The sequence below is a fragment of the Salmo salar genome, chromosome 14 (assembly GCF_965601325.2).
Source record: "Salmo salar chromosome 14, fSalSal1, whole genome shotgun sequence".
NCBI lineage: Eukaryota > Metazoa > Chordata > Actinopteri > Salmoniformes > Salmonidae > Salmo > Salmo salar.
Window position 1 is genome coordinate 90,173,734 of NC_138304.1, and position 21,865 is coordinate 90,195,598.

The 21,865-nt window shown below is 44.2% G+C and overlaps 1 protein-coding gene across 1 annotated transcript in view; it reads right to left on the minus strand.

Annotated features, from left to right (window-relative positions):
• Positions 1–21,865, minus strand: part of gabbr2 (gamma-aminobutyric acid (GABA) B receptor, 2) — a 358,754-nt gene that overhangs the window by 99,490 nt on the left and 237,399 nt on the right. The window contains exon 13 of the mRNA XM_014142790.3: positions 17,753–17,875. Coding sequence (XP_013998265.1) covers positions 17,753–17,875 — 123 coding nt within the window. The remainder of the gene's footprint in view (positions 1–17,752; positions 17,876–21,865) is intronic.

The following is a 21,865-nucleotide window of genomic DNA, read 5'->3' on the forward strand; positions in this document are numbered from 1 at the left end:
CTCCCTCTCCCGTCATGCCCATGATACCTACTGACACAAAGTACAATAATAACCTCTAAAGTATGGTTGTGTCCCAAATGGCACCCTATTCACTATTTAGGGAATAGTATTTGCGATGTAGCTTATGTGTTTTGGATCAGTCCCACCACTCATAACTACCATATCAGTGTCATCTAGAAGCTGATGCCATTGATAATACACCATTACTATCAATAGCTTAACATTAGTACATTCCAGGATACAGATTAAGCCTAGTCCTGTACTAAAATGCATGTTCAATGGAGAAATTCCCTGTGTCAGGGAAACTGGCCTTTAGGGTTATTTTCACCAGCACCATTACATTCTACTCTACTACATACAGTACATCACCAAGAGGTCTCTAGGTCTTCAGGTATCTGACAATCCTCTTTTATTCTCTCCTTCTTCTCTCCTTCTCCTCCTACTCTTCTCTCCTCCCCGTCAGCGTGGTCGATTGGAAAACACACACACACACACACACACACACACACACACACACACACACACACACACACACACACACACACACACACACACACACACACACACACACACACACACACACACACACACACACACACACACCAGGTGGGAGGCAGTTACCCTTTAACGACCCGGTTGTCTTTGAACAGCCATTGATTGCTACACTGTTATTACAGAAGAGTCTTAAAGGGGAAGTTCAGCATTTCACAACTTGATGTTACAAGGTTCCTCACCCTAAAAGTAGTCTATGGGCCAAGAGAAACTGTAATCCAGGGTTTCATGGAAAGACCATCTAACATCAAGTTGTAAAATCTTCCCCTTTAAAACTGCAGAAGGCTGTCTTCTTCATAAAGAACACTTACTCATTGATACCGTCACCTCATTGATACCATCACCTCATAGATACCATCACCTTATACAGTATATACCATCACTTCATTTAAACCATCACCTCATATATAACATCACCTCAATGATACCATCACCACATTGATACCATCACCTCATACAGTATATACCATCACTTCATTTAAACCATCACCTCATATATAACATCGCCTCAATGATACCATCACCTCATTGATACCATCACCTCATTGATACCATCACCTCATAGATACCATCACCTCATACAGTATATACCATCACTTCATTTAAACCATCACCTCATATATAACATCACCTCAATGATACCATCACCACATTGATACCATCACCTCATACAGTATATACCATCACTTCATTTAAACCATCACCTCATATATAACATCGCCTCAATGATACCATCACCTCATTGATACCATCACCTCATTGATACCATCACCTCATAGATACCATCACCTTATACAGTATATACCATCACTTCATTTAAACCATCACCTCATATATAACATCACCTCAATGATACCATCACCACATTGATACCATCACCTCATACAGTATATACCATCACTTCATTTAAACCATCACCTCATATATAACATCGCCTCAATGATACCATCACCTCATTGATACCATCACCTCATTGATACCATCACCTCATTGATACCATCACCTCATACAATATATACAATCACCTCATTGATACCATCACCTCATACAGTATATACCTTCACCTCATTGATACCATCACCTCATTGATACCATCACCTAATAAATATATAACATCACCTCATTGATACCATCACCTCATACAGTATATACATCACCTCATTGATACCATCATCTCATACCGTATATACCATCACCTCATTGACACCATTACCTCATACAGTATATACCATCACCTCATTGATACCATCACCTCATACAGTATATACCATCCCCTCATATATACCATCACCTCATTGATACCATCACCTAATAAATATATAACATCACCTCATTGATACCATCACCTCATACAATATATACAATCACCTCATTGATACCATCACCTCATTGATACCATCACCTCATACAGTATATACCATCCCCTCATATATACCATCACCTCATTGATACCATCACCTAATAAATATATAACATCACCTCATTGATACCATCACCTCATACAGTATATACATCACCTCATTGATACCATCACCTCATACAGTATATACCATCACCTCATATATACCATCACCTCATTGATACCATCACCTCATTGACACCATTACCTCATACAGTATATACCATCACCTCATTGATACCATCACCTCATACAGTATATACCATCACCTCATTGATACCATTACCTCATTGATACCATCACCTCATTGATACCATCACCTCATACAATATATACCATCACCTCATTGATACCATCACCTCATACAGTATATACCATCACCTCATTGATACCATCACCTCATACAGTATATAACATCACCTCATACAGTATATAACATCACCTCATTGATACCATCACCTCATTGATACCATCACCTCATACAGTATATACCATCACCTCATTGATACCATCACCTCATTGATACCATCACCTCATTGATACCATCACCTCATACAATATATAACATCACCTCATAGATACCATCACCTCATACAGTATATAACATCACCTCATTGATACCATTACCTCATTGATACCATCACCTCATTGATACCATCACCTCATACAATATATAACATCACCTCATTGATACCATCACCTCATACAGTATATAACATCACCTCATTGATACCTTCACCTCATTGATACCATCACCTCATTGATACCATCACCTCATACAGTATATACCATCACCTCATATATACCATCACCTCATTGATACCTTCACCTCATTGATACCATCACCTCATTGATACCATCACCTCATTGATACCTTCACCTCATTGATACCATCACCTCATTGATACCATCACCTCATTGATACCATCACCTCATACAGTATATACCATCACCTCATATATACCATCACCTCATTGATACCATCACCTCATACAGTATATACCATCACCTCATTGATACCATCACCTCATAGATACCATCACCTCATACAGTATATACCATCACCTCATTGATACCATCACCTCATTGATACCATCACCTCATTGATACCATCACCTCATACAGTATATACTATCACCTCATATATACCATCACCTCATTGATACCATTACCAGGGCGACAGGTAGCCTAGTGTTTAGAGCAGACTAGTAACCAAAAGGTTGCAAGATCGAATCCCTGAGCTGACAAGGTAAAAATCTGTTGTTCTGCCCCTGAACAAGGACGTTAACCCACTGTTCCCCAGTAGGCAGTCATTGTAAATAAGAATTTGTTCTTAACTGACTAGCCTAGTTAAATAAAGGTTAAAAAACCTCATATATATCATTCACCTCATTGATACCATCCCCTCATTGATACCATCCCCTCATTGATACCATCCCCTCATACAGTATATACCTTCACCTCATTGATACCTTCACCTCATTGATACCTTCACCTCATTGTTACCATCACCTCATACAGTATATACCATTACCTCATTGATACCATCACCTCATACAGTATATACCTTCACCTCATTGATACCTTCACCTCATTGATACCTTCACCTCATTGTTACCATCACCTCATACAGTATATACCTTCACCTCATTGATACCTTCACCTCATTGATACCTTCACCTCATTGTTACCATCACCTCATACAGTATATACCTTCACCTCATTGATACCATCACCTCATTGATACCATCACCTCATACAGTATATACCATTACCTCATTGATACCATCACCTCATACAATATATACCATCACTTCATATAGTATATACCATCACCTCATTGATACCATCACCTCATATATACCATCACCTCATACAGTATATACCATTACCTCATTGATACCATCACCTCATACAATATATACCATCACTTCATATAGTATATACCATCACCTCATAAAGTATATACCATCACCTCATATATACCATCACCTCATTGATACCATCACCTCATTGATACCTTCACCTCATTGATACCTTCACCTCATTGATACCATCACCTCATTGATACCATCACCTCATACAGTATATACCTTCACCTCATTGATACCTTCACCTCATTGATACCATCACCTCATTGATACCATCACCTCATTGATACCATCACCTCATACAGTATATACCATCACCTCATTGATACCATCACCTCATACAGTATATACCATCACCTCATTGATACCTTCACCTCATTGATACCTTCACCTCATTGATACCATCCCCTCATTGATACCATCCCCTCATTGATACCATCACCTCATTGATACCATCACCTCATATATACCATCACCTCATAGATACCATCACCTCATACAGTATATAACATCACCTCATTGATACCATCACCTCATACAGTATATACCATCACCTCATTGATACCATCACCTCATTGATACCTTCACCTCATTGATACCATCACCTCATAGATACCATCACCTCATACAGTATATACCATCACCTCATTGATACCATCACCTCATTGATACCATCGCCTCATACAGTATATACCATCCCCTCATTGATACCTTGACCTCAAAATACTTGCTGACGAGTTAGTATGGATAACATAATATAATATCTAATATTACCACAGTATTTCACCAGAGCCGTGATAGGACCAGTAGTCCAGTGAGAACTTAAAGTGCAGCTAGCTCTTCCCTTTATCTTCCTTCAGTTCCTCAAAACATTGGCAGTGAAATACGAGGATGCCCTTCAAATGGCATTCACCGCTCTAATCAAAAGTGGGTGAGACTGCAGCGTTGAACTTGTGAGAGCATACAGAGGTGGAGATGGTGGAAGGGGGATCTGAGGGAGGGAGGGGGGACGGAATCTGTGCTGCAGGTGTGTGTGTGCACTTTTGTGTATTTACGAGGTTAGTGTGTGTTTATACTCTTGTATGTGTGCGTGTGTGTTTATGAATGTGTCTAAAGTATGTGTATGTGTGTGTATGATAACGTGTACATGAGTGTGCATTGTTTGTTTCTATGCGTGCCTGTATGTACTTCATGTTTCTCTGCGTATGTAACTGTGTGTTCATGCAGTGCCTTCCCTAGCTGTCCTCGCACACCTGCAGAGAAAGAGAGAGAGGGGACCGTGACATGGCCAACATCCATCCTACAGAGGCATGTCTATCCCTTTATTTTAATCGGTCACAGGACAGAACCTGCTAGCGGAGGAGTGGAAAACAGAGGGATTTTTCAACCCTGTCTGTCCCATGGGGGAGCAGGGCCGAATGGGAGAACGGGAGGAGGAGAGGAGTAGAGGGGGAGAGGAGGGCTGGAATGAAAAAGGGAGACTGCAATTGGAAGTGAGCAAAGGCCACAAGTACCCGTGGAGGGTGGAATGTGTTTGGAAGGCAGAAACTCTCGCTTGAGGGTTCCAAAATAGAGGGAGCAGGAGAGGCGTAAAGAAACCTAGCTCCAGCCGCTCTGTGCAGTTCTGGAATGTCATGCTTTTCTATGCGTCCGCCAAGGCTGTGGAGATGAACGTTGAAGTGAATGGCGTTGGATTGGAGGTCAGAATGTTCGTCTGTCTTCATGGCCACCTTGCCGCATTGACCCTCGGCCCCCTGGCCCGTTGTGGATATTACCACCCCCCTATCTTCCTTCACCGGCTGATAATGAGGGCTTCTGTTTTCAGACCAATTACTCACAGTATAAAAGGGCCAAATCCAGAAAGTGCATTTGCACATCAAAGGAGGCAGTGTCATGTCTATGCTGTGTATGTGTGTGAGAGAGAGAGAGAGAGAGAGAGAGAGAGAGAGAAGGAGAGGGAGAGAGAGAGAGAGAGAGAGAGAGAGAGAGAGAGAGAGAGAGAGAGGGAAAGAGAAAGAGAAAGAGAGAGATGGAGAAAGAGAGAGAGAATGCCTGCACACTGTCAAAGCACCATGACCTACACACACACACAGCCCTCACATCCAGGTGGGACCGACGCACACAGCCCTCACATCCAGGTGGGACCGACGCACACAGCCCTCATATCCAGGTGGGACTGACTCACACAGCCCTCACATCCAGGTGGGACCGACTCACACAGCCCTCACATCCAGGTGGGACCGACTCACACAGCCCTCACATCCAGGTGGGACCGACTCACAACCCTCACATCCAGGTGGGACTGACTCACACAGCCCTCACATCCAGATGGGACCGACTCACACAGCCCTCACATCCAGGTGAGGGCGTCAGAAAGAGAAAGCTTTAGTGAAAGCTGATGTGTGATGTGTGTGCGTGCATGTATCTTTGTATGTGTCTGTGTGTACGTCTGTGTTTGAGCGTGTGTTTAAATGTGTTTTTGAATGTTGAATTACGTGTGTGCCTGCATGCCTGTGCCTCTGTGCATGTGTCACCACGTTGAAGTGGCAGCCAAAACCCTTTTTCCTATTTTTGTCTCGTGGATCAACAGTGCGGCTCTCTGCTGTTATGGGTGTCAGAAACCATGGCCGTTACCATGGCGATGCCACACTGCGATATTCCAGCTTTGCAGCCTGCCTGCTGCAGCCTCGGAACGAGAGAGTGGTGAGGAGGAGGAGAGGAGGGAGACAGAGAGAGAGAGAGTGCGAGGGAAGAGGAGAGGGATTGAGAGAGGGAGGAGGGGGAAGGAGATGGGGAGAGAGAGGAGAGGGATTGAGAGAGGGAGGAGGGGGAAGGAGATGGGGAGAGAGAGGAGGGGGAGAGAGAGAGGGGGAGAAAGAGAGAGTCGGAGAGCGAGAGGAAGGGGAGGAGGGAGGAGAGGGGTCTGCTGCAGGCTCCACCAGAATGCTAATCAGGCCCTCAATGGTTTGTCCTTCATTAGACTAGAGACAATACTGAGGCCAGAGAAGAGGGGCTTTCACAGATACAGTAGGTAGTACACATGGACAAACACACACATGTAAACACACGCACACGTGGACAGAGGAAAACACACACACAGACTCTTCTCTGATATGGGGCTTAATCTGCCCGGCCCAGCCAACCTCTGCTGAAACTTCTTCACAATTAACAAACACTCAATTATCCACGAGACGCAAAACAGACCTAATTGCATTCTACAGCAGAATGTCTCCAGCATTTTTCAGCAGGGTATTCCTTCCTTCCGTAGCTACAGCCAGCATGATTCGCTGTTAAAAATACTTGGCATTGTGTGAAAGGACACTGATATGTAGGTATGCAGAGTTACCCTGTGCATCCCAAATGGCACTGTACTCCTGATTTAGTGCAGTAAACCCATTGGGCTCTGGTCAAAGTTAGTGCCCTATATAGGGAATAGAGTGGCATTTTGGGATGCAGAATCAGAGCTCTGAAGGGGACACAGAGTACAGGGTTGGAATTCGTATCTGGGGCACTAGTTTGAAGTGTGGATCAGAAAGTAGACTTGATTTAAGGGGTTAGGAGGGTTAGGGGACAGTGTGGGTTTGTGTTAGGAGGCAGTTATGAGGCAGTGTGAAGGTTAGAGTCAGGCCACAAAATGTCTTAGGGGTCACCCTCTACCCTCATCTTCCTATTGAGGAACGACTTTAACACTCAAAGAAAATCTCCCTATCTGATTCCCGTTGGCTCTTCTCTTGGCTTCTCCTTCCTTCCCTCCGCCTGCCTACTACATCAGCTTGTTTTATGAGGCATTATGCCAGAAAGAAAAACTATTCACAATCCCTCCTTATCCTCTCTTATGTTGATGCTATTAGACGTTGCAGCAGCAGCCATAGTAAAGAAGAAGATGTCCCAGTTTTGCTAACCCTCTGTCATTTCGCTTTGCTCGCTGAATTCAGATCATCAGTTGCACCGGGGGAGGGAGTGGAGAGAGCCGGATTGACTTTTCACATGCTCTCACTGGATAAATCTTAGCTGAGCAGCGTAGCACAGTAATCAGACCAAATTTGTGAAATCGGTGACCTGGGCTTCAGATACATTTATTTAAAGTGTATTTCACCAGGCCTCTTTTTCACCAGGTCTCACAACAACAAAAAAGATTGACAGTTACTCAAGTAACACACACGCACATTTACAGTACCTATACATGAATGTGCATGCACGCACATACACACATACGCGCACGCATATACACACAAACACACTGAGTGAAGTAAACACAAGATATGCATATAATCAAACAACTTCCTACGACGAGACAGCCTACAGGGAGGATGCGAGGGCTCTTGGAGTGTGGTGCCAGGAAAATAACCTCTCACTCATCCTCAACAAAGGAGATGATCGTGGACTTCAGGAAACAGCAGAGGGAGCACCCCCCCATCCACATCGACAGGACAGTAGTGGAGAAGGTGGAAAGTTTTAAGTTCCTCGGCGTACACATCACTGACAAACTGAAACGGTCCACCCATACAGACAGTGTAGTGAAGAAGGCACAACAGCGCCTCTTCCACCTCAGGAGGCTGAAGAAATTTGGCTTGTCACCTAAAACACTCACAAACTTTTATAGATCCACAATTGAGAACATCCTGTCGTATCACAGCCTGATACGGCAGCTGCTCCGCCCACAGAGGGTGGTGCGGTCTGCACAACGCATCACCGGGGCAAACTACCTGCCCTCCAGGACACCTACAACACCCGATGTCACAGGAAGGCCATAAAGATCATCAAGGACAACAACCACCCGAGCCACTGCCTGTTCACCCCGCTATCATCCAGAAGGCGAGGTCAGTACAGGTGCATCAAAGCTGGGACTGAGAGACTGAAAAACAGCTTCTATCTCAAGGCCAACAGACTGTTAAACAGCCATCACTAACACAGAGGCAGCTGACATTTTTTACATTTTAGTCATTTAGCAGACACTCTTATCCAGAGCAACTTACAGTAGTGAATGCATACATTTCATACTTTGTATTTTTTTTCTCATACTGGTCCCCTGTGGGAAACAAACCCAAAACCCTGGCGTTGCAAACACCATGCTCTACCAACTGAGCCACACGGGACTACATACAGACTTGAAATCATTGGCCACATAAATAAATGGAACACTAGTCACTTTAATAATGTCACTTTAATAATGTTTACATATCTTGCATATCTTGCACTCATCTCATATGTACAGTATGTACTGTATTCTATACTATTCTACTGTATTTTAGTCTATGCCGCTCTAACATTGCTCATCCATATATGTATTTATATATTTTTGCTCAGAAAACATGGGGGGCCAAATAAAACCAGCCACGGGACACCAGTTGGAGAACCCTGATGTAGGCTATGGTTTTGATTTTGGATATACCTGTACATGTTGTTTATATTGTGTCACATGTATGAGTACATGAATGGGGCTTCCTACCTCAAATAAAATAAAATAACATTTTATTGGTCACACACATGTTTAGCAGATGTTATTGCGGTTGTAGCGAAATGCTTGTGCTTCTAGTTCCGACAGTGCAGTAATATCTAACAAGTAATATCTAACAATTTCACAACAACTACCTAATACAAACAAATCTACAAACAAATATAAGTAAAGGAATGATATTAAGAATATATAAATATATAAAAAATATATTTTCATTGTTGGACATGAAAGACTGTAAAAACTCCAGGAAATCAGCTCCAAGTGATTTTAATTTAAGAAATCTGTTCCAAAGTATTCCCATGCATAATAGAGAGACACGTGATCATATACAAATGTAAGCCAGGTTTGAAATTATTATGTTTAAGTCAAATATTATATCTGTTTGGGCTTCTTGCAGTCAATTTGCAGTCTACTAATGATATGTAATTATGTTCCGGACCACCGACCATCCGCTCCAGAAAACATCTGCCCATGGCTGAATCTAGTTGACAGGAAAATTCCACCCCAAAACTATCTTTTGATATTTGTTTCATTAGTCCATTGTTGATATAGTCCCAAAATGTTTTGCATGACAGTAATCACGTTTTCAAGATATAACTTTCAAAATACAGAAATACAGCCAGTATGATGCATTTTGCATCATATATACCGACTGTATTCCTGTATTTTGAAAGTTATATATATTGAAAACTTTCTGGAATGTTCCTTTAAGAAAACAAACCCTACCTCTCATCAGAGCAGACTAAACGCATACAATCACAAGTCAGTTCTATACAGCCACATCTCTGTATATACACTATGTCCTTGGAGATCGCATGTGGACACCGTCACGCCAGCCCAAGGTCAACTGTTTCTCCTCCCAGTCCTCCTAATACATCCTGATATTGGAGTAGCAGTGTAATAGAGGATAGTGGGAATCAGGGGAGACAGAGGGGGAGAAAGGGAAGGGGGGAGGAAGCTAGGAGAGGGACGACAGAGCAACCAGGCCTGAAGCCTTGTAGGAAACTCAGCGCATGAGTCCCAAATGGCACCCTATCACCTATATATTATATTGCACTACTTTTCACCAGAGCTCGTTGGACTCATAAAGTCCATTGGGCTCTGGTCAAAAGTAGTGCACTACAAAGGGAGCAGGTAGCCATTTGGGACACAGACTCAGAGTTAATGGTCCTTCTTCTCGCACCAATCAATCACAGCTAATCTCTCTCACTCTCTGCCTGCGTTCTCTAGAGGGGTCCGCCATCTGCCGTGACGCCATGATCCCATCTCTCCCTCGCCACCCCCGCCTGCCACACGGTCCATTCAGCCGGGACGCACCACCACACAACTCCTATCCCAGAGCTATCTCTCTCTATCTATCTATCACTCTATCTTTGTCTCTCTCAGTTTTTTCTCGCTCTCTATCGCCAACACTCTCTCTCTGTAGCTGGTGTGATCTTGTTGCTTGGTGTCTTGTTGCTGGCCCAGAGGTACAAAGGCCCAGTGGAGCCAGGCTCCAGGCACCATCCTGGCACTCCTCCAGCAGAGCTATGCCCAGGAGAGGGTGGCGGTGGGGGAAGAGAGCCGGTCAGGCAGGAAGGCTGCGGATCCCCAGCTCCACAGCCCAGCTCCAGTACAGACATGCAGTGACAGGCTCATACTCGGAGAGGCTAAACATTCTCTACACTCCACGGGTTTAGGGCTGTGAGAACGCTCCATGGGTTTAGGGCTGTGAGAACGCTCCATGGGCTTAGGGCTGTGAGAACTCTCCACGGGCTTAGGGCTGTGAGAATGCTCCACGGGTTTAGGGCTGTGAGAACGCTCCACGGGTTTAGGGCTGTGAGAACGCTCCACGGGCTTAGGGCTGTGAGAACGCTCCACGGGTTTAGGGCTGTGAGAACGCTCCACGGGTTTAGGGCTGTGAGAACGCTCCACGGGTTTAGGGCTGTGAGAACGCTCCACGGGTTTAGGGCTGTGAGAACACTCCACGGGTTTAGGGCTGTGAGAACACTCCATGGGTTTAGGGCTGTGAGAACACTCCACGGGTTTAGGGCTGTGAGAACACTCCACGGGTTTAGGGCTGTGAGAACACTCCACGGGTTTAGGGCTGTGAGAACACTCCATGGGTTTAGGGCTGTGAGAACACTCCACGGGTTTAGGGCTGTGAGAACACTCCATGGGTTTATGGCTGTGAGAACACTCCATGGGTTTAGGGCTGTGAGAACACGCCATGGGTTTAGGTGGGTTTAGGGCTGTGAGAACACGCCATGGGTTTAGGACTGTGAGAACACGCCATGGGTTTAGGGCTGTGAGAACACTCCACGGGTTTAGGGCTGTGAGAACACTCCACGGGTTTAGGGCTGTGAGAACACTCCACGGGTTTAGGGCTGTGAGAACACTCCATGGGTTTAGGGCTGTGAGAACACTCCATGGGTTTAGGGCTGTGAGAACACTCCATGGGTTTAGGGCTGTGAGAACACGCCATGGGTTTAGGGCTGTGAGAACACTCCACTGACCCACTGTATACAATGACAACATTCAGGAATTAACATGTTATCAAGGCCATAGTGAGCATGACAGGCAGGCTCAGAAAATCCTTTACACTCATACTCGTATACAGGTTGAAAATGGCAGATTTGGGCACTGATAAGCGACTAAATTGGAATACAGTGGTATAACTTATGTCAGAGCCTAGACTTAACGCTTCACAGCGTTGTATGGGTTTTGACTGACAGATGTTCTGAACCTAATGCACCGCACGAGACAAGAAGTCGCCCCCATCCCTCCCGCTAACCTCGTGGTCTGAATGTAGGAAATATTTTACATTAAGAGGACTCGATGTATTCTTACAGAGGAGATGTTGAGGATTATAATAAAAACCGCTTTGATGTCATGCAAGCAAGCCAAACACCCATGAGTCAAAATGTACACTTCACATTTCCATATCATAAAACTCATGTCAGATATAGTGTCAATGTTTATGTCACTATATTTGATGTACAGTTACAAGATGACATGACGTTATACCCTTGGGTGTTCTGAACAGAATGAGAGTATTTTTGTCTATTGTGAAGAAAATTTGCTGCAAAACACAGACCTGAATGCACTCATGACTCCATTCTATGCGCACCAAAATTACGATCTGTTTTTCTGAATTGCTATGTGAAAGCCTAACACTCTAAGATCGTATTTTATAACTTAGCTATTCATGTTGGCAATAGAGGAAGCTTTCAAATGATGCCCAGCTGAAGCGTTTTTGTAATTGTGTGATGGCGGGGATGCAGGGCTGTGTTCCAAACAAAACAACTACAAGTGTGCTTGCTCTAGTTCCTCAACGGCACAGCCAGGAGAGCTCAAAAAAAGCACCTTATAGTTGAAGACTCTTCTTTGAGTCATAAAAGTGCATTGGAATTATTTAGGAACTGTGAACACTTTAGAGAGGTGTGTGTCCACTTGGACACCAGTTAGTCCTCTCACTCAAGGCTTTGTAATTGTTATGTCTTATGTTGCACCTACCCCACATTACCCCAGGAATATTCTTATCATGGTACTGAATGTATCCAGAGTATTTTCAGATTTCGTTATTAACAAATTTGACGAAAAGTACAGTAAATGTAAAATGCACATACAATCAACAGTGTAATGTTTGGATTCAGTTTTGTGTCAGATGGAATGTTGTGTCGTCAACAATATTTTTTCCATAATCTCCAAACTGTTCCCTTTCAATTGCTACCATGCTTATGAATTTGATTTTCTTATTTATTCTGTAAGAAACATTTCAATTTAGCCCTATCCATATATTGCAATTCCCACGAGTGTAAAGGGTTAAGTAAATGTCTTTCGTCGAGAGCAATACAACAAGTACAACAAAAGAAAGTATACCTTCAGAGCATGCCAAGAGGACAAATAAACAACAGTGTGAAATACTTTTTGAAAAAATAAATTGCGTTTTGGTCTGTAATTGAATCCTCTGTGACCTAAAATAAAAATGCTCTCATTTCTCCTTTCAAAGAAGCATAAAGAAACTAGTCTGAATGCGTGGAGACCCGCTCCATGGTGGGCTGTAGCCAGCTAAGCACTACTTATCAATTCAGAGGCATCTCGTTTAATTGAAGTCACAGTAAAGTCATCAACTCTGAGGGAGAGTCTCATCCTTCCATCCCTCCTTCTTCCCCCGCTGGACCAAGCAGAGAAAACGTTGGGTCAATAGCATCAAAGAACCTTCAAAGAACCTTTCAGAACCCCCACAACCGCACCACCCCCCCACCGCAACCCTCCCGCAAAACACACCACCGGGGGCCGCCTTTGAACATGACTCTTCCCCAATGACCTCCCAATCCCAGTGCTGATTTCTCAAGGTCACTGTGGGCTCTTCAAACGTGTCAAATAATGATGTTGGCGTTTAGAGAGGACATAGGCCCTTCAAAAGCTCCGATCTTGACAGGCCATGAGGATTCTGTGGCCTACATGTGGGAGGTGTCTGGTGGAGTTGAAAGCATTTCTTAATTAGCTCCGTAGATCCACTTAGTCCGTACCCCTGGTGTACCCTGATGAGTCTGTGCCCACCGCCAACACCATCAAAGGCCGATATAGTTTGGAAATCAAATTTAGATCTTTAATTTGGTTTGCTGTTAAACTGCTACTGTGTGCTGGTAGTGCAAACACACTAGAAGAGCCTATTAAGATGTACAGTACAAAAATATGGATTTGTGGAGGATATTTAACTGATCAAGGTTGTGCTCCAATCACAAGACACATAATATATCCACTGCTAACAGTCACACAGAACAAAAACATCACCACGCTTCCTTTGATGAGTGTTTAGATACCTAAATGAAAAAAAGGGCCAAATAACAGTTACATCAGCAATCATCACAGTTGTATATGCCATTTTAGCAGATGCTGTTATCCAAAGTGACTTACAGTCATGCTCTTACTACTAATCACTCATAACAGTTTGTAACCCAAATATGGTGTGCCAGGATCCAAAAAGCCATTCACACCCCAACCAATCCTGGCAAAGATAAATCCAAACCCCTCAACCAATCCTGGCAGAGCGGAGCCCACAGGTGCTCTACACATCACCCCTGCCCAGCAGCAGAGTTAGAGGGTTGCCAAGTGTTTCTTTCCGCCAGGTCTTGCCAACATCCCACATCCCAGCTGGCTTGGCGAGGAAAGGGTCTGGCTAGCAGAGGCACAGGACAGGAGGTGGCAGAGTGCCTCATATCCTCCTGACCCTAAAATAACCACCGGAACCACAATAAAGCCTGTTGCTGATCTGGTCTCACTGATGGACATGTTGGAGCCCCAGTTGCTGATATGGTCTCACTGATGGACATGTTGGAGCCCCAGCTGCTGATATGGTCTCACTGATGGACATGTTGGAGCCCCAGCTGCTGATATGGTCTCACTGATGGACATGTTGGAGCCCCAGCTGCTGATCTGGTCTCACTGATGGACATGTTGGAGCCCCAGCTGCTGATCTGGTCTCACTGATGGACATGTTGGAGCCCCAGCTGCTGATCTGGTCTCACTGATGGACATGTTGGAGCCCCAGCTGCTGATCTGGTCTCACTGATGGACATGTTGGAGCCCCAGCTGCTGATCTGGTCTCACTGATGGACATGTTGGAGCCCCAGCTGCTGATCTGGTCTCACTGATGGACATGTTGGAGCCCCAGCTGCTGATCTGTTCTCACTGATGGACATGTTGGAGCCCCAGCTGCTGATCTGGTCTCACTGTTGGTGCCCCAGATCCAGAACTATTATCACTTCCAGATAATCTACCTGTGCCACCAAGACGAGGGTATTACATTGTGGTGAATAACAGGGGTTTGAATTTAGGGCCAAGTATTTTCCCCTGTCAGTTTGTGTGGTGAGGAAATAGGAAATAGAGGAAATAGTCCTGGTTATACTCTATATTAGGGGTTCCCAAACTTTTTCACTCACCACATCTATTTCTATGGGCACAAGCACTGTTCATGTCACAAACTGTTCACACCCCTCTTGTTGGTGGAAAGAATTTAGCAGGTTTAAAGCTTATTTCCTGCAATTATACACATTTTGTCATTGGGTGCAAATAAAATTGTGCAATTTTTATGCACCTAATCTTGCAATTCTATACATTTTGCCATGTCTAATGTGTATTCAAGTGATATTGAGTGACTAAAAAATTACAACAATATCTATGGGCTAAAAAACCTAAATAAAAACCGTTCGCTGACATGGGCTAGTTGATCTGGACATTTCTTAAAAGTTATAAATAGCTCTCTAAGGTCTGTAATGACTAACATGACAAGAGGAACTGATGATGCACTACCTAATTTCATTGCACCTTGTGAATTCTATTATTACAACTTTCAAGAGTAAGTTTAAAGCCGGACTAAATAAAAAATCATATATATACATAGTGACATTGGAAGAAACATAAATACCTTATTTACATAGGTATTCAGATCCTTTGCTGTGAGGCTCGAAATTGAGCTCAGGTGCATCCTGTTTCTATTGATCATCCTTGAGATGTTTCTACAACTATATTGGGGCCCACCTGTGGTAAATTAAATTGATTGGACATAATTTGGAAAGGCACACACCTGTCTATATAAGGTTCCACAGTTGACAGTGCATTTTAGAGCAAAAACCAAGCCATGAGGTGGAAGGAATTATCCGTTCCCTACCCGAACTGACAGAGATAGAAAGGATCTGCAGAGAAGAATGGGAGAAACTCCCCAAATACAGGTGTACCAAGCTTGTAGCGCCATACCCAAGAAGACTTGAGTCTGTAATCGCTGCCAAAGGCGCTTCAACAAAGTACTGAGTAAATACTTATGCAAATGTACAGTTGAAGTCGGAAGTTTACATACACCTTAGCCAAATACATTTAAACATTTAATCCACGTAAAAATTACCTGTCTTAGGTCAGTTAGGGTCACCACTTTATTTTAAGAATGTGAAATGTCAGAATAATAGTAGAGAATTATTTCAACTTTTATTTCTTTCATCACATTCCCAGTGGGTCAGAAGTTTAAATACGCTCAATTAGTATTTGGTAGTATTGCCTTTAAATTGTTTAACTTGGGTCAAACGTTTCAGGTAGCCTTCCACAAGCTTCCCACAATAAATTGGGTGAATTGTGGCCCATTCCTCCTGAAAGAGCTGGTGTAACTGAGTCAGGTTTGTATAACTCCTTGCTCACACACGCTTTTTCAGTTCTGCCCACCAATTTTCTATAGGATTCAGGTCAGGCCTTGTGATGGCCACTCCAATACCTTGAGTTTGTTGTCCTTAAGCCATTTTGCCACAACTTTGGAAGTATGCTTGGGGTCATTGTCCATTTGGAAGACCCATTTGCGACCAAGCTTTAACTTCCTGACTGATGTCTTGAGATGTTGCTTCAATTTATTCACATAATTTTCCTTTCCTCATGATACCATCTATTTTGTGAAGTGCACCAGTCCCTCCTGCAGCAAAGCGCTGCCACCCCCGTGCTTCACGGTTGGGATGGTGTTCTTCGGCTTCCAAGCCTCCCCCTTTTTCCTCCAAACATATCGATGGTCATTATGGCCAAACGGTTCTATTTTTGTTTCATCAGACCAGAGGACATTTCTCCAAAAAGTATGATCTTTGTCCCCATGTTTTTTATGGCGGTTTTAGAGAAGTGGCTTTTTCCTTGCTGAGTGGCCTTTCAGGTTATGTCGATATAGGACTCGTTTTACTGTGGATATAGATACTTTTGTACCTGTTTCCTCCAGCATCTTCACAAGGTCCTTTGCTGTTGTTCTGGGATTGATTTGCACTTTCCGCACCAATGTACGTTCATCTCTAGGAGAGAGAACGCGTCTCCTTACTGAGCGGTATGACGGCTGCGTGGTCCCATGGTGTTTATACTTGCATACTATTGTTTGTACAGATCAACGTGGTACCTTCAGGCATTTGGAAATTGCTCCCAAGGATGAAGCAGACTTGTGGAGGTTTACAATTTTTTTTCTGAGGTCTTGGCTGATTTCTTTAGATTTTCCCATGATGTCAAGCAAAGAGGCACTGAGTTTGAAGGTAGGCATTGAAATAAATCCACAGGTAGACCTCCAATTGACTCAAATTATGTCAATTAGCCTATAAGAAGCTTCTAAAGCTCTGGAGTTTTAATGACTCCAACCTAAGTGTACGTAAACTTCCGACTTCAACTGTATATATTTCAGTTTTTTTTTTTTATAAATTTGAAAACATTTCTAAAAACCTGTTTTTGCTTTATCATTATCAGGTATTATGTGTAGGTTGATGAAAAAAAACTATATTTTAGAAGGAAGTCTGTAACGTAACAAAATGTGTGTGGGGGGGAGCTGAATCAGGTTAGTTACAACTGGGGTTGGACCGGAAACCTACAGGAGGGTAGCCAACGTGATCAACGAGGTCAGAGTGTGTTTTTGTAAATAAAATACAATTTGATTTGATTTGATTAAATATAAATGGGGTTAATATGGTCGACCAGACTTACCTCCAAGCTGTACTCCTCCACGGTCCTCTTCAGCGGGTCAACGATCTGCCAGCATATGAGGATGCATAGGTCAATCAGCAGCATCCCACCAACGATGATCAGCAGCTTCTGGTCCTTGATAATCTGGAGGGGAGAAAAGGAGTGAGTGAGGGGAGAGAGAGCAAAGAGTGAAAGGGGAGAAGAGAGTGATAACACTGTTAGAAGAACTGTACCTGTACCTGGAAAAGGGTTCTACCTGGAACCAAAAATAATTCTACCTGGAACCAAAAAGGGTTCTACCTGGAACCAAAAACAGTTCTACCTGGAACCAAAAACAGTTCTACCTGGAACCAAAAATAATTCTACCTGGAACCAAAAAGGGTTCTACCTGGAACCAAAAACAGTTCTTCCTGGAACCAAAAAGGGTTCTACCTAGAACCAAAAACAGTTCTACCAGTAACCAAAAAGGGTTCTACCAGGAACCATAAAGCACTGTACCTGGAACCATAAAGGGCTCTATCTGGAACGAAAAAAAGATATCCTCCAGTGACAGACAAAGACAACTTTATGGTTCTAGGTGGCCCCTTTTTAAATGTAGGTAGGGAGGGATGTCTGGCACCAACAGAACCCTGATTGGCTTCTACTTCCAAGCCATAAGACTGCTAAACAAGACTGCTAAATAGCTAATCAAATGGCTACACGCTGCTGCTACTGTCTATTTTCTATCCTGTTGCCTAGACAATTTAACCCCACGCCTATGTACATAGCTACCTCAGTTACCTCATACCCCTGTACATGGACTCAGTACTGGTACTCCCTGTATATAGCCATGCCACTTTTACTCGTTATTATTATTCACTGTGTATTTATTCCTCGTGTCACCATTTCTATTTTTTATATTTTTTTTATCTTTAACTCTGCATTGTTGAGAAAGGACCTGTGTAAGTAAGCAGTTCACTGTTAGTCTACACCTGTTGTTTAAGAAGCATGTGACAAATAAAATTTGATTTGATGAGAGGTGGGTTACAGGGAAGTACCAAAAGACGGCAGTCGCGTCAATCAACAAAGCCACTTTTTTGTGACTGAACTTTAGAGGATGAAAGGGGGCCGTCTGATCTTTATTTTGAACAGCGTTTGACCCTGCCGCCATTCACATCAAAGCAAAGGTCAGGAGAATACAGACACGGATACACTTTGAGGGAAATCACTTCTTATAAATACAATGATGTTCTCTCTCTCTCTCTCTCTCTCCCTCCCTTTCTCAATTCAATTCAATTTACATTCAAAAGGCTTTATTGGCATGGGAAACAAAAGTTAAATAAATAATCAAACATTTACAGTAAAGTTTCATTGGAATAGAGACATTTCAAATGTCATATTATGGCTATATACAGTGTTGTAATGATGAGCAAATAGTTAAAGTACAAAAGGGAAAATAAACAAACAAATGTGGGTTGTATTTACAATGGTGTTTGTCACAAATCTTGCTACTGTGGTATTTCTCCCAATAGATATGGGAGTCTCTTTCTCTCTCTCTCTCTCTCTCTCTCTCAATCTCTCTCTTGCTCGCTCGCTCGCTCACCACCAACAGACCAGACAGACTGCGGTGGATGGTGGACTCAGAATGGAATGGGGGGGATGGTTTTGATGTGTTGTCTTTTGATGGCTACTGGGATTGGACAAGTAGAAGCAAGGAGAAAGGAACATTGTGTTGCCGGGAATATAGCAGTGTATTAGAGGGCACAAAGAGACAGTGACTGGTGATGTATTCAGGGTACCAGAGGTCTACAAATAACTACAATAACTACAAGCTACGACCTGACCATAACTACAGAACTAGAATGACATTCTATTATGACTGCAACAATGTTCTCGGGCTAAAAAACCTTCCTAACCCGAGAGGATATTTCAACTAGTGACTATCCAGGAGAATAAAGAAAAAGTAGCACTCTGTTTCTGCGTAAACCTGATAGATTTAATGATAGATTTATCAGTCGCTGAAAGTACACAGGACCAGAATAGATTATCTTTACGGTAGATGAAATTGAAGTTGATAGATCAAACAATCATTCTATCTTTCACAATGACGGGAGCATCAGATCAGAAGATTGACCATGGTATCGTGATTCTGTCCCTTTGGTCAAGACAGATGTTGTTGAAGCATGACCGTCTGTATAAACCTATTAATATTTAAATGATCACATTAAATATGACATACAGTGTAGTTGTGTACTGGATACAATATAAGATAGATACAGTGCAGTACACCGCCTAGCTGAGTGAATCTGAGTGGATTACAATATACTGTAGCTGTGTCACATAATAAATTAATATACTCTATCTGCTTTAGAGCTGGCTACGTTAGGCCTGCTACCATTAGAGATGGCTACGTCAGGCCTGCTACCATTAGAGCTGGCTACCCCAGGCCTGCTACCATTAGAGCTGGCTACGTCAGGCCTGCTACCATTAGAGCTGGCTACGTCATGCCTGCTACCATTAGAGCTGGCTACCTCAGGGCTGCTACCATTAGAGCTGGCTACGTCAGGCCTGCTACCATTAGAGCTGGCTACGTTAGGCCTGCTACCATTAGAGCTGGCTACGTCAGGCCTGCTACCATTAGAGCTGGCTACGTTAGGCCTGCTACCATTAGAGCTGGCTACGTCAGGCCTGCTACCATTAGAGCTGGCTACCCCAGGCCTGCTACCATTAGAGATGGCTACCCCAGGCCTGCTACCATTAGACCTGGCTACCCCAGGCCTGCTACCATTAGACCTGGCTACCCCAGGCCTGCTACCATTAGACCTGGCTACCTCAGGCCTGCTACCATTAGAGCTGGCTACCTCAGGCCTGCTACCATTAGAGCTGGCATCCCCAGGCCTGCTACCATTAGACCTGGCTACCCCAGGGCTGCTACCATTAGACCTGGCTACCCCAGGGCTGCTACCATTAGACCTGGCTACCCCAGGGCTGCTACCATTAGAGCTGGCTACCCCAGGCCTGCTACCATTAGAGATGGCTACCCCAGGGCTGCTACCATTAGAGATGGCTACCCCAGGCCTGCTACCATTAGACCTGGCTACCCCAGGCCTGCTACCATTAGACCTGGCTACCCCAGGCCTGCTACCATTAGACCTGGCTACCCCAGGCCTGCTACCATTAGACCTGGCTACCCCAGGCCTGCTACCATTAGAGCTGGCTACCTCAGGCCTGCTACCATTAGAGCTGGCATCCCCAGGCCTGCTACCATTAGACCTGGCTACCCCAGGGCTGCTACCATTAGAGATGGCTACCCCAGGCCTGCTACCATTAGACCTGGCTACCCCAGGCCTGCTACCATTAGACCTGGCTACCCCAGGCCTGCTACCATTAGACCTGGCTACCCCAGGCCTGCTACCATTAGACCTGGCTACCCCAGGCCTGCTACCATTAGAGCTGGCTACCTCAGGCCTGCTACCATTAGAGCTGGCATCCCCAGGCCTGCTACCATTAGACCTGGCTACCCCAGGGCTGCTACCATTAGACCTGGCTACCCCAGGCCTGCTACCATTAGAGATGGCTACCCCAGGCCTGCTACCATTAGACCTGGCTACCCCAGGCCTGCTACCATTAGAGCTGGCTACCCCAGGCCTGCTACCATTAGAGATGGCTACCCCAGGCCTGCTACCATTAGACCTGGCTACCCCAGGCCTGCTACCATTAGACCTGGCTACCCCAGGCCTGCTACCATTAGACCTGGCTACCCCAGGCCTGCTACCATTAGACCTGGCTACCCCAGGCCTGCTACCATTAGAGCTGGCTACCTCAGGCCTGCTACCATTAGAGCTGGCTACCCCAGGCCTGCTACCATTAGACCTGGCTACCCCAGGGCTGCTACCATTAGACCTGGCTACCCCAGGGCTGCTCACTTGGTAGTATTTTAAATGCTTCTGCCTACCCTGGCGGTAGTAATACATTATTCTACTGCTGATTCATCATTAAAGCATGGGGATGTGGAACAGTAGAATATACTGTGTGTAGTTGTGATCAGGGAAAGAGCAGTTTGCCTTCAAGGCCCTGATCCGTGGGAAATGGGATTGCTCTGTCTCAGCGATGATCAGACGTGTGTGTGTGTGCACATGGGGATGTGTGTTTGTG